Here is a 15,034-nt window from a genome sequence, read left to right as displayed (position 1 = left end):
AAGTGCTCTAATAGCGGAAATGATGGGGAGGCTCTGAGATTAAGGACATCCTTTAACTTTTAGTGACAATAAGTCCTGAGTTCTCACAGTTTCTGTGTTGGATCCAGATCCTGATTACTGTAATTCAGACATTAAGTGGGACTCATTCAAGCCAGCTGATGTTATAGTGATTAGGGCGGCTGGATCCCCAATGTCCAACTGCATGGTTCAAGTCCTGGACAGACAGTTTGGAGCATAGCTGGGTGCACATGCATGTGTGCCCAAAATCCTGAGAGGAGAATGTAAGAGGAGGGATTGGACATGGCCATCACCTTCTGGGAGGGTGTATTCTCAGTGCCTCCCCCCATCTCTGTCTCTTAGGCAATACCTTACAGCAAAACAAACAAACGAAAGAGAGAGAGAGAGAGAGGAATTCATCTAATATATGTAATACTCATCTAATATTTGTCATTGAGTTGTTTTGTTAAGAAATGCTTTGAAAACTTCAATGTTTTTCATGTGCTAGATTTTAGAGTTTCAAACACAAAAGGATGACACTCAAGCCATCATTAGTTCAGAATCAAAGGGGATTTTTGGCGTGATCAGACATGCTCCTATTCAAGACACAGGTGCTCTGATGTTAGACTCCTTGAGTCAGAAGGGAAAAGAAGTAACTTATGGGGAGATGGGTCATGCAACCAATGAGACATGCTTTGAATTAGAGTAATTCTTTCAGCTATATAAAACAGGAAGATTGAAATTATTTTTCTAGGATACTGAAGTCATCTGGATCAAAGCTGTGAAAACCTGCGTGTTATTGCTATTTGCTACCCACTGAGATTTTAAGAGTGACCCTGGATTAGGCAATCAATCATTCTAGTACACACACAAATTCACCTATGGACCAACCCTTACTCCCTAAACTCTTTAGGACCAATCTTGGGCCTCCGGTGGAAAGATTTTATTTGCCACCCTTCTACCTGTTGGCGTATTACATTACTTTCAGGGAGTAACTTCAGATGTGTACTCATTCTCAAAAACTTCACAGAATATATTATATCTTCCCTGTGTTATGCTATGTTTTAAATTTTTTTTGAAGAGGTTTTTCTATAGGGTGCATGTGCTCACCAGAAAGACAGAGAGGGACAGAGAGACAGAAAGCGAGAAATCACCCCCCAGTGGGGGTATGGCCATGCCACAATCCCTTTTCCTCCATTCTCCTCTTGGAATCTTGGGCATGCACGCACACACACATGCACCCGGCATGAGTTTAATCCAATGTAGTCGAACCATGGTCGATAACATAGGAGTCCAGCTACATAGCCATTTCACCATCTACTGGTCCCACGCTATACGCTTTATTTTGCACAAGGACAATATTAACTTTATCATTTTATTTTTTTACTTGTTTAAATGTTTATCTTGTTTCTGTGATTAATATCTCATTGAGAAAACAAACAATGAAATATTGATCTTTATATTGGGTTGTCTGAAAAGTCGTGCACATTTTTGCACGGAAAAAACACATCATGACTTTACTGACTCTATAATAAAGCTATTGTCATCTTCTAAAGTGAATGTTGTCAGGCACTAGTGATAGCAAAGAAAATATTTGAGTATAATCTGTATTTTTTGTCTCTGCATGTAGATGGTGGAATCCCAGGTGGTCTTTTCAAACATGGCTGCCTTAAATCATACTGATATTAGCCACACAGTCTTCTACTTGCTGGGAATCCCTGGCCTAGAGGACCAGCATGTATGGATTTCCATTCCTTTCTTTATTTCTTACGTCATTGCTCTGCTTGGGAACAGCCTCCTTGTCTTCATCATCCTCACAAAACGCAGCCTCCATGAGCCCATGTACCTCTTTCTCTGCATGTTGGCTGGAGCAGACATTGTCCTCTCTACGACCACAGTACCTCAGGCCTTGGCTATCTTCTGGTTCCATGCTGGGGAGATCTCCCTTGATCTCTGTATTACTCAGGTATTCTTTCTCTCTTCTACTGTTGTTTATGAATCAGGTATCTTACTGGTGATGGCATTTGACCGCTACATTGCTATTTGCTACCCACTGAGGTATATATCTATTCTTACACATGCACTTATTGGGAAAATTGGTGTGGCTATCTTCCTGAGAAGTTATTGTACAATTTTTCCTGTGATATTTCTTCTGAAAAGATTGACTTTCTGCAAAAGTAACATCCTCCCAAACACTGTTTGTAAGCACATTGTCTTGGCCCGTGTTTCTTGTGATGACATCCGAGTAAACATCTGGTATGGTATTTTTGTCCTTATGTCAACCATGGTAATAGATGTTGTGCTAATATTTTTTTCTTATGTACTCATTCTCCGTGCAGTGTTTCGCATGTCTTCCCAAAATGCTCGCCACAAAGCTCTCAACACTTGTGGCTCCCATGTCTGTGTCATCATCCTCTTCTATGCCCCTGGCTTCTTCTCAGTCCTCACTCAGAGGTTTGGACAGCACATTGCACCCCATATCCATGTCCTCCTGGCCAGTGTCTACATTCTGGCTGCACCTGTGCTGAATCCAATCATTTATGGTGTTAAGACCAAACAGATCCGGGACCAGGTGATTCATGTGTTCTGTACAAAGCACAAATGAATGTGATAATAAAAACTGACATTATACTTTTCTCTGTAACAACTTTTTCCTTGTATGAAGAGAAGTTTAGCATTGTCATTGGGAAGATACAACTGAGCAACTAGTCAAGTGACCACATCTAGTGGTATCTTTAGAGCAACTATATCAGGTTAATTTTATTCATATTAAAAAAAAAACGCGAATCATTGGATGTCAGTGTGTTTTGGTGCTTAGTTTTGTGGATCTGAGACTACATTAATATATATCTTTAAGTCACTTATCTCTCTATAAACTTGACTAAATGTTGAAATAATATGGACTGATGGGACCAGCAGTTAGCATAATGATTATGTTGCTGGACTCCCACGTAGTCGACCGTGGTTCGAGTCCCCGACCTGGTGGCTTAAACTCATGCCGGGCACGTGTGCATGCGTGCCCAAGATCCCGAGAGGAGAATGGAGGAGAAGGGATTGCAGCATGGCCATCCCCTCTGGGGAGTGATTTCTCGCTTTCTGTCTCTCTGTCTCTCTCTGTCTGTCTGGTGAGCACACGTGCCCTATAGCAAAAACCTCTCCAAAAAAAGAAAAAAAAATACTATGGACTGAAAACTAGTTATTTCTGTATAGTAGATGAAGTGTTTTTTCCTGATGCGTTTAAGTCTTGAATGGCTGTTTTATTCTTCTTGTGGCCTTTGCTTCTGCCATTTCACCCAATGTACTCTGTATATTTAAAGGTTTGTCTTTAACAGGAATGATTACAAAAATCATCTGTGTCTCATAATTTTAGCATAAATTGAAGTATAAATGTATATATTATATTTCTCTTAGAAGGCAAAATGTAGCAAAAGCTTATTATTTATGTTCATGACATTTTTATTAATACCATTAATCTTTTATAAATATCCAACAATAGTCTAGTGCTTGCTAAAAAATAGCACACATAATAATGGATTTAGCAATTATTAAATGAAATGCTGAAATATTAGAAATGATTTCTAAATAGTAACACTTCTAAAATGAGCAAATGTAACATCTATAATGTGGAATACACTAGGTCAGTGAGAGATGATAATACGTGTTTAGATATCTGGTGAAGGAACTATGCTCTAAATGTCTATGTAAAAGAGAGAAGTACATTCTAGATTATAAAGATAAATGACTCATTAAAATATACTTTTATACCCATACTTGCATCATATATGGTAAAATTATATAATGGTGTATAAATATGAATCATAAGATATGGGTAATTTTAGAAATAACTTTATTCTGAATCACCTAACATTTATTCAGTGGACATGATTTACACAAAAAAGAATAAGTGGTAAAAAAATTTTAAAAAGAGTTATAGTCAAACATCATTGACTAAAATTCTTTTAGTGTAGGTTTGCAAAAAATTTTTGTGTGCTTGTCAGAGAGCAGAGAGAGACAGAGAGACGGAAAGTGAGCTATCACTCCTCGGGGGGATGGCCATACCACAATCCCATCTCCTCCATCCTCCTTTAGGGATTTTGGGTATGTAAACACATTTTCCCGGTGTGAGTTTTAAGCTGCCAGGTCCAGGACTCGAACTGTGGTTGACTATGTGGGAGTCCAGAGACGTACCCATTACAACCATCTGTTGGTCCTTCTTGTTTTTAAAAAGAGATTTTCATGTGTGTAGAATTTTTAGTTGTAAAACATTTTTTAAAAAACTTAAAAATAATTTTCTTCCCATTGTGATCTTTGCTGTCTTTTATTTTGAAAATTCTCTGACAGTCTTATTTTTGTTCCTTCAAATGAATTGTGCCTTTATTTCTGGCTACTTTAAGACTTTCTTTAGTCTCTTTTGGTATTTCAGAGTGTTCATTATGTTTTATCCATGTGTACTTGGTTTTGCATGTATTCTTTGTGGGATTTTCTAAGATTCTTAACTGTCAGTGTATACATTTAATCACTTTTGGAAAAATTTCAGCCATTATCTTGAACGTTGTTTTTGTCTCATATTCTCTCTTTTTGGAATATATTTATATACCATATTTTGAAAATGTTAATTTTGTTTCTTATACTAATTTGTTACTTTGGCCATTATTTTCCATCTTTCTTGCTTTAGCTTCTGTTAAAATTATCAATTTATCTTCTAGTTCACAATTGTGTTCTCTCTTTAAAGTCTGCTGTGTAACTCATCTATTGAATGCTTATGATAATCTATAATCATGCTTTTTGCTTCTATAATATCCATGGTATTCAGTTCTAAATTTCCTCTAGATCCTACTTCTGTATATGAATTATTCATACTTTCAAATAACTTCCTCACATTTTGTTTCTTTAAAGAACACTATTCTCTGGGGGCCAGCAGGTGGGTGGCAGTTAATGTGCAGGACTCCTACATGGCCAACTGTGGTTTCAGTCCTGGTCCCAATGGACCATGCATGTGAGTGCATGCATGCCTAAAATCCTAATAGGATAATGAAGAAAAAATGATTGGGGCATTGCTATATCCCCTGGGGAATGATTTCTCACTTTCCCTTTCACTGTCTCTCTCTCTCTCTGGTGAGTGCATGCACACTATGGCAAAAACCTTACCAAAAAAAAAAATTACTTTCATTTCTATGCCATTGAATTGTTCAGTTTCTGCCATAGAGTGCTGACATTTGGTATTTGTTAAGTGAGGACATACAGTATTTGTCTGTCACAGCCTGGCTTAATTTCACTTAGCATTACATATTCTAGGTTTCTCCACTTTGTATGAATTGATAGAATATGGTTCTTTTATAACAGAGTAGTAGTCCATTCTGTATATGTGACATATTTTCTTCATCCAGTTGATGATTTACTACATGTTTCAGCTACTGTGAATGTTTTATAACTGAAACTTTTTACCAACTTCTTACTTTCCCCAATTCTGACTTTTTTTTTGAAGAGGTTTTTGCTATAGGGCGCGTGCGCTCGCCAGACAGACAGAGAGAGACAGAGAGACAGAAAGCAAGAAATCACCCACCAGGGGAATGGCCATTCCACAATCCCTTCTTCTCCATTTTCCTCTTGGGATCTTGGGCATGCATGCACATGTGCCCAGCGTGAGTTTTAAGCCACCAGATCCGGGACACAAACCGTGGTCAACTACATGGGAGTCCAGTGACATAGCCATTACACTAACTGCTGGTCCCCCCAATTATGACTTTCTGATACCCTTTGTTTTACTCTGTTTCAAGAGTTTGACTATTTTAGATTACAATATAAATGAGCATATATCATATTTAATTCTTTGTCCAACTTATTTCACTTAACACAATCCCCTCAGATTCAGTATTTTCTCACATATTCTAGAATTTTCCTTTTTTAAAAGTCTATTTTCCTTTCCTCCAAGAATGTGAGAAACAGAGGAAGATAGAGGAAAACAATTGGGGGAGAGAGACAAAGAGACAGAGATAGAGACAGAGAGCCAGAAACACCCAAAAGAATCCTTTGCATTGGAATCCATTCCAGCTTCAGACAACTCTGGATAATGAGTAAGTGTATACCCAATATTCAGAGAAGCCCTCAGACATTAACACAGAACCTTTCCACATGGGTCAAACTTGCAATGCATTGTGTCACCACTGTACCACTGTTTGACTGAAATAATGTCATTTTTAGTGACTGAATAATATTCCATTGTATATATCTACCATAATTTACCCAGTAATTCATTGATGAACATATACATTGTCTCCATGTCTTGGTTATTATGAATAATTCTTCAACAAGCATGGGAGTTTAGATATTTCTTTGATTTTGTTTCCTTTGAGTACATACAAAGAAGGGAGATTACTGAATATATCCAACTTATACTCAGTGAAATGCTGAAAACTTTCCCCTAAAATCCAGAAGAAGGAAGTGATGCCCATTCTTACAACTTCTATTCATCATGGTGCTGGAAGTTCTATCCAGAGTGATTAGACAAGAGAAAAAAAAAATGAAGGGCATCCAAATGGAAATGAAATAAGTTAAATTGCCTTTGTTGGAAGATGACGTGATTTCACATATAAAAAAAATTCAATACACCTTACAAAACATGTTAAAAACTAATAAACAAATAAACGTTTCAGTATTCTGAATCAAAATACTGAAATTCATAGCATTTTTATACACTAAGAATGAAATATCCAAAAAAAAAAAGAAATCAGGAAAACTTTCCCATTCACCAAAGCATCAAAAAGTAGGCAAATTACTTAGGAATATATTTAACCAGGGAGGTCAAAGACCTGCTCACTAGATACTTTACAACCTTGATGAAAGAAATTGAAGATGCAAATTTTCATCATTTGGATTAGAAGAATTAATAGTGCTAAAATGCCCATACTACTCAAAGTGGCTTGGAAACTCAATAAAATCACAAACAAAATTCCAATATTATTTTTCATAGCAAGAGATGAAACAATGTTAAAATTCCTATGGAAGCACAAGAAAACTCCACCAAATAATTAGGACAATTTTTTTTTTCATTTTCTTGTTGTTGTTGTTGTTTTTTTAGAGAGGTTTTTGCCATAGGACATGTGCACTCGCCAGACAGAGAGAGATAGAGAGACAGAAAGCGGGAAATCCCCCCCCAGGGGGAATGGCCACACTGCAATCCCTTCTCCTCCATTCTCCTCTTGGGATCTTGGGCACGCACGCACATGCACCTGGCGTGAGTTTCAAGCCAACGGGTCTGGGACGTGGTGTGAACCACGGTCGACTACGTGGGAGTCCAACGACATAGCCATTACACTAACTGCTGGTCCCAGGACAATTTTGAGAAAAAGAAGGAAGCTAGAGGCATCACAGTATATGACTTAAAAATATACTACTACCAAGCTATTATAATCCAAACAGCATGGTATTAGGATAAAAACAGATACTTCTAGTGGAACAGAAGAGAGAGCTGAGAAATAACCCCATGCATTTACAGTCAACTGATTTTCACCAAAAATGTCAAGAAAACACAATAAGGAAGGAATAGACCCTTCAATAAATGAGCCTGGGGGAAAAATGAATATCCTTTTGCACAAGAATAAATTCAGATCTTTAGATAAAAATCAACTCAAAATGGATTAAAGATTTAAAAGATCTGAATCTGTAAAACTAGTCTTAGAACCTTAGGGAAAAAGCTTTATGACATTGGTCAGAAAAATAATTTTTTGAATACAAACCCAAAGCAAAAACAACAAAAGCAGAAATAGACAAAGATGATTATGTCAAAGTACAAAGTTTTTACACACTCTGGGAAATAACCAGAAGAGTAAAAAGACAGCTGATGAAATGAAAGAACATATTTGCGAATCAATTATGGGGGTTAATATTCAAAATATATAGGAACTTAATATCTCAATATTGAGAGAAACCACTTAATAAATAGACCTAAACACACATTTGTCATATGAAGACATACAAATAGCTAACAGGTATAGAAAAAAATGCTCGATATCATTAATCATCAAGTATTGTAAATTACAATTATATTGATTTTTCACTACAAAACGTGACAAGTATGTAAAATGATCAATTTGTTATTTAGCCTTAAAGTAATTTTCCTTCCATTGTCATTTTTGTTCTGTCTTTCATTTTGAAAATTCTCCTGACAGTCTTAACAAATTAATGTATTTCAAATATATCAATACCTTGCATTGTGCCATGTAAAATATAGAATCAATATTCATTAAAAATTAAAAACCACAATGAGTTATCACCTCACACCTTTTAGATTTACTGTTATCAAAAAGAAAAGGAAAGATGCTTTGGAAAGAATGTAGAGAAAAAGGAACCCTTTTGGGAATATTAATTAGTACAACCACTATGGAAAATGATATGAGAGCTTTTAAAATAAACAAAACCTAGAGCTTCCATATGATCCAACAATCCCAATCCTGGGTATATGACTAAAGGAAATGAAATGAGTTATGTAGAAGAGATCTCGTCTTGAACTCCCATGTTCATTGTGGCTTTATTCACAATAACTGAGTTATGGAATAAACCTAAATGTCCATTAAGGGATGAGTGGATATAGAAAATGTAATATATATACACAATGGAATACTAACTTGCCACGAAAATAAGAAAAGCCTGTCATTCATGACGATATGGATGAATCCGGAGGACATTAAGTTAAGGGAAAGAAGCCAGGCACAAAAAGATAACACTGCATGATCTCACTTAAGTGAAATCTAAAAATGATGGACACATGAAAGTAGAGAGTAAAATGATTGCTACCAGGAGCTAAGAATGTGGTAGATTTGAGGAGATTGTCAAAGAATACAAAATTTCAGTTAGGTAAAAGAAATAGATTCAAGAGTTCTTTTGTTCACCATGGTGACTGACTATGGTTAATAACAATGCATTATTTATAGTTTAACCAACTGGACTAGGGAGAAATGTTCACATAGTGAAATATTCACTTTGTAAGCTAAAAAAGGTAATTGAATGTATAAAAAAATGAAAAAAAAATTGTTAAGGGACGAGATTTAGTGTTCTTATCTCAAATAATATTGAGTATGTGATATAATGCATGTGTGCTGAGATCTATTAAATCTTTACACAAAGAATACATATTTCAAAGCATCATCTTTTCCATGATACATGTATATATTTTTTCTCAATTAAAAAAATAAGTAAATAAAATTTCGAACAAACAAAAGCATGTGAAAAACTTATTGCATATTCAACTGACCTGGACTCAGTCAAACATACATATGAATCTTTCTTACAGTGTGCCACAGGGCGGAAATATAACAAATATTTGGTAATACTTACATTCATGAAAATTTTATTTATACTCTCTATTACTAGGAAGAAATTATTGAGCAAGAATTCAGTAGCTGACAAAATACAATGTACCTGTATAATAGTAAATTCTGTGTTTATTAAACTTAACTATGTAATGTTATTGATGCCAAATGAATACATGTACATAACATTACATAAAAAATGTAAGACAAAAAATACTTAGAGTACATAATATGTGAAAATGTGTTGAAATTATAAAATATTTTGTAATTATGAACTATTTTGTTTAATCATTGTGCTTTTTAGTTGTTAGAATAATGTTTCTATTTCTTATTTGTGTATCAATACATATTTTTGAAATGTTGACCTTAAATAGTGAAATACCAATTTAAGTAGAAGCAAAAAATTAAAATGTCACAGTTTGATTTGAAATGTTTCTGAGGAACACAAAGGAAACAATGAAAAAGACTTGTAATTTGCCTACATAATATTTAAAGCTCATGTATAATTGATGCTAATGGTCAAATGGAATGGAATGGGGAAATGTTTTATAGTCACTATCTTCTTGTACAACCAAAAAATTTGAAATATACTCCACATTAAGAAAAAAATAAATGGATGGATAGATTATGGCTCTTCCACAAATTGTCATATTTTATAGCCAGTGAAAATTTGATTAAAACTTAATACTTATTTTTTTAATCTATGTTAAAAATCATTTTATGTATTTCAGAAATGTATAAAAGGGCAAATACAAAAGAAGGTACATTTTACTTGTAAAAGTAATAAATGTAACTCATTCATGTATTTCATCATTTCCAGATGATTTAAAGTGATAATATCATAGTTTACAGTTTGCAAGGAAATGTATCTTAATTACTTTATTTACATGCCTGTTCTTTCAGATGATATAAAAGACACCAGAAAAGCAACATATGTAGAATGCTGAATGTAGAATTCTCAATTGAGAATGACCACTAAATAAATAATAAAAATGAAATGTGAGGATTGCTTTTAAAAGAGTGGCTCAATTATGCATGGCACATTCTTGTTCTGAATACAAGGAAGAGGCATTAAAAATGCCTACAGAGGTCTATATTTTTGGCATAATAAGTCCACATTACTTTACTAAGTGAGAAAAGTTTATTCTCGAAAGCTAAGCAGAATATAATTCAATTTCAAAATATATACTTACCTAAAGGTATGTAGCAAGCTATAAAATATTAGCAGGACTATGTTAGCCATGTGGGTGGTTTTCGTACCAATTTTGTTTATACTATATTAACTAAGATGGATGAGTGAGGAGTTAGTAATCAGAGAGTGCTTGATTATATCAAATGCTGTTGATGTGTCATGGAAGATGTAAATTGAATATTGACCACTGAATTCAGCAGTATGGAGGTACCTGTAACATGTAGTGTCAATAGCATAGAACAAAAGTCAGACTGGAGTGAGATCAATACAAATAAAGAGAGCGACAGTGACTCTTAAATGTATACACAATACTTTCTGATGTCTTTTTTTTTTGGAGAGGTTTTTGCTATAGAGCGCGTGCGCTCGCCAGACAGACAGAGACAGACAGAGAGACAGAAAGCAAGAAATCACCCCCCATGGGGGATGTCCACACCACAATCCCTTCTCCATACTCCTCTCGGGATCTTGGTCACGCACGCACACTCGCCCAGCGTGAGTTTTAAGCCACTGGGTCTGGGATGCGAACCGCAGTTGACTACGCAGGAGTCCAGCGACACAGCTATTACACTAACTGCTGGTCCCTTTTTTTTTTTTTTGGAGAACTTTCTCGTGTCTTATTGAGAGAGGAGAGAGACTATCTGAGAATATGAGTACCAAAGGTTTTCCCCTTCCTTCATCCTTTCTTTCCTTCTGATAGAAGAAATAAAAAAAAAAATCAAGTAAAAATGAGCCTAGAAAAGAAAAATAGAGAAGACAGAGGGAAGAATGCATTGAACGATGCTCAGGATAGATAAGAGGAAATGAAAACCACTTCACTATAAGGCAGAAAGTAAGCCAGGAGAGCATACTCCTGCAATTGCCTATCACTCATTTTTTTCCAAATATGATAGGTCTTCAGAAAGTCATGGAAAGTGTGTTTCATGAAAAACTATGCATGGATTTCAATTTTTTGGCATCAAAATAAATGTGTACTTTAATTCCATTATCACAGAAACATTTTGAAGTTTCCTCATACCTATCTAGGGTTATGGAGTAGGAATAAATTAAAAGGGTGACATGGTTTATTTCTTAGCGTCTCAATGACAAAATTCTTTGAGACACAAAGAAATCAATCTGCTATTGATTAGACTCTGAAAAGCGTACCCCAAAGCTTTCCTAGTGGGCTTGTTCTGTATCATAACCTCATTGAAATATTTATCGAGTCTCTGCTGTCCCACACATACTAGGGTTGCTAAAATTAGCCTTGTGTATGACTAGACATATAGGTAGGTTTTCATTCTCAGAGTCATATTACTTTTGGAAATAAGATGTGAATCACCTGGTCCCGGATCTGTTTGGTCTTAACTCCATAAATGATGGGATTTAGCATAGGTGGAACCAGGATGCAGATATTGGCCAACAGGACATGGATATGGGGGGCAATGTGGTGCCCAAACCGCTCAGTGAGGACAGAGAAGATTCCAGGCCCATAGAAGAGGATGATGACACAGACATGGGAACCACAAGTATTGAGGGCTTTGTGGCGAGCATCTTGTGAAGGGATGTGGAAGACTGCACGGAGAATAAGCATGTAAGAAATAAAAATCAGAATAACATCTAAAGTCACTGTTGACATCAAGACAAAAAAACCATACCAGATATTTACTCGGATGTCATCACAGGAAAATTTGGCTAAACCAATGTGCTCACAACCAGTGTGTGGAAGATTGTTATTTCTGCAAAATGTAAGTCTTTTCAGAAGAAATATTATGGGGAAAATTGTACCATAACTTCTTAGGAAGATAGCTGAGCCAATTTTGCCAATCAGGGAATTTGTAAGAATAGTGGTGTACCTCAGTGGGTAGCAAATGGCGATGTAGCGGTCAAACGCCATCACCAGCAGGATCCCAGACTCAGAGATGAAAGTGGAATGGATGAAGAAGAGCTGAGTGATGCAGCGATCCAGGGAGATCTCCCCAGCATGGAACCAGAAGATGGCCAGGGCCTGAGGAACTGTGGATGTAGAAAGGACAACGTCTGCCCCAGCCAGCATGCAGAGGAAGAGGTACATGGGCTCGTGGAGGCTGCGCTTTGTGAGGATGATGAAGATGAGCAGGCTGTTCCCAACCAGGGCAATGGCATAAGAAATGAAGAAGGGGATGGAAATCCACATGTGCTGGTCTTCTAGGCCGGGGATGCCCAGCAAGTGGAAGATGGTGTGGCTATCACTAGTGAGGTTTAAGGTAGGCATGCCTGAAGCAGATGTCCTGGAACCTAACTTCTTTTACAAAAAAGTCAAAATCTTATATTTTCTTCAAGTTTTTTTTTTTTTTTTTCAGATGTCACTGGAGGTTTATGACACTTGTCTGATTCTTTTTCATAGTTGTGCCAGGAACTATAGAGGATGACAAGATGAATAAAACATTGTCTGTTTCTTTAAAAGATAACAATCTTAACAGTTAAGAAAGCTATTTATGCAGCTAACTAAAATAATAGGTGGGGGCACCTCAAAACATTAATGGAAAATGCAAGTTTTTTAAAAAACTGTGCATGCATTTAAAATTACACACAATAAACTTATACTCTAATTTCATGTTTTTCCTGAACTCTTTGAAGTCCCTCTATACACTAAGTGAACAATTTAATGGTACAACAAGCTGCTATGGAACATAATAGAAACAGTAATTCTGCCTATTTGTCCAGAGCATGTCATTGGATCGAAGTGAGCTAGATTGAAAATCTGGTGAAGGCATTTAGAAGTTTAAGGAAAGATGGTGTCATACTTAATATGCATTTAATATAGTTTGTACTCCTATATGGTCATGCGATCTCATATATGAGGCAATGGGAGAAAGAAACGAAAGTATTGTGGCTCTGATTACAAATGAACGAGTAGAACACTGTCCTTAGAGGTGTTGGCCAGCCTTCATGGAATTTTTAAAATTTGGAGAGCATTAGGTGTATTTATCTGCAAAGGAATGGGAGAAATAATGTGAAAGAAGATGTAGTATTTTCCTTACCAGAAAGTAATGATGTTTGACATAGTATTTTTACAATGAAACAGAATTAACAAAACAGCTTTTTAAATGGCCTATCTTATGTCAGGCACTGATGAAAAATTATACTTACAGTACTTGGTTAATTATTTGAAACAATCCAGGGAATTTCATATTATCATTCATGAATTTTGAGAATAAGGAGTTGAGGATCCTAGAACTTGGTAACAGTAGTAAGGTATAGAGTTTGTATTTGAGGTTTCTCTAACTGTAGAATACCTCGTTTTCTGAGATGTGAATCGAGCGAAGGGGCACGAGACCACACTGGACTGAGGAAAATCGACACTGACAGTGCCCTGTGGTTGAGGAATAAGACACTAGGGGAGAACCCCTGAGCACGTTGCCATGACCTGTTTCCTATATGTGGACCATATTTAATACCACAGGAATTTAAAAATAATTTATAATAGAAATTCTGCCTATATTTGATATTTAGATACTTCAATATATTTTACGTCCTTTTGGTCATCAGTAATGACATTCCAATAAAGCTTGAAAAGAACCATGCACTTAGGGAAGCTGTAGGCTGAGAAATTGAGAAAAGGGTTTTATTAATTCATTTATTTCCCTAGAGAACTACAAAGAGTGCTCAGGTGTTAACACAGAAAAAAGGGCAAAAGACCCAACCTAAGTTACTGATGGAGAGAAGTAAGTCAGATGGACTCAGATTTAGATAATGTAGCCGAAATATTGGTGATTAAGTAGCCAGAGGGGTCATTAAACCCCTGGAGATATGAGTAATATTATATATAAAATAAATATTTTTCATTCTGAAGTCCAAATTTTAGGTTAGTGGTCAAATGGAGACAATTTTGTTTCTCAAAGGACATTTCATGATACCTGGATTCACTTGAGTTGTCCTAATGGGGGATTGGTTGCTACTCGCATGTTGTGGGCAGAAAGGCCAGACATGATGCTAAATATCAGGCAGTGTCAACGTCATGCAACTCTCACATCCGAGATCACCTGGCTCCAGATGTCAATACTGCCAAGCCTGAGAAATTCTGCTTTAGGTCCTGCTCTCTCTGGCATCCTCTTAAACTTGGTATTACACTGGATTTTCTCATTCCCCTGCTAAGAAGATGAGCTCAGTGCAGAAACCCAGGCAGTAAAAGATATAGAGGTAGTGAGAGATTCAGGGATCTAAGAAATGAGGAGACAGGTAGACATCTGCAGCCTCTGTGTTCCTTCAGCCAGTGCCTGACTCAGAGCTTCCTGCACAGTGAGTACCCATAATCATTAGTTCCTTCTCCTAACGGTTGGATTCTGCTTTTTCTCAACTTCTGTATTTAAGGAGGAAATTAGTCTTCTGAGTAATGACTGACCCCGTTAACAATAAATCATATCCCAGGAGAGCCGGGAGAGGCTTGTGCTGGACCACACATTTTTGGACAGGGAATGGTTACACAAGAATGTAGATGAGTCCTGTAGTGGGCAACAGTTACCAGAAGGTCATTCTGTGGCCACACAAACTCTATGAGAGTATGTGCTCCTCTGAGGAC

At 36.4% G+C, this 15,034-nt stretch overlaps 2 protein-coding genes across 2 annotated transcripts; one reads left to right on the top strand and one right to left on the bottom strand.

Annotated features, from left to right (window-relative positions):
- Positions 1-1,657: 1,657 nt before the first annotated feature.
- LOC102478796 (olfactory receptor 52B4) lies at positions 1,658-2,602 on the top strand. The gene has a single exon (XM_006141124.1). The coding sequence runs from the start codon at positions 1,658-1,660 to the stop codon at positions 2,600-2,602; it is 945 nt and encodes a 314-aa protein (XP_006141186.1).
- A 6,678-nt stretch (positions 2,603-9,280) lies between these two features.
- On the bottom strand, positions 9,281-12,727 carry LOC102478359 (olfactory receptor 52B4). The gene is made up of 2 exons (XM_006141123.2): positions 11,816-12,727; positions 9,281-9,325 (listed from the first exon to the last, which is right to left on the bottom strand). The coding sequence occupies exons 1-2, from the start codon at positions 12,725-12,727 to the stop codon at positions 9,281-9,283; spliced, it is 957 nt and encodes a 318-aa protein (XP_006141185.2).
- Positions 12,728-15,034: the final 2,307 nt, after the last annotated feature.

The sequence above is a fragment of the Tupaia chinensis genome, unplaced genomic scaffold, assembly GCF_000334495.1.
Source record: "Tupaia chinensis unplaced genomic scaffold, TupChi_1.0 Scaffold000047_1, whole genome shotgun sequence".
In the NCBI taxonomy this organism is placed as follows: Eukaryota; Metazoa; Chordata; class Mammalia; order Scandentia; family Tupaiidae; genus Tupaia; species Tupaia belangeri.
This window is presented reverse-complemented; position numbering and strand designations above follow the sequence as displayed.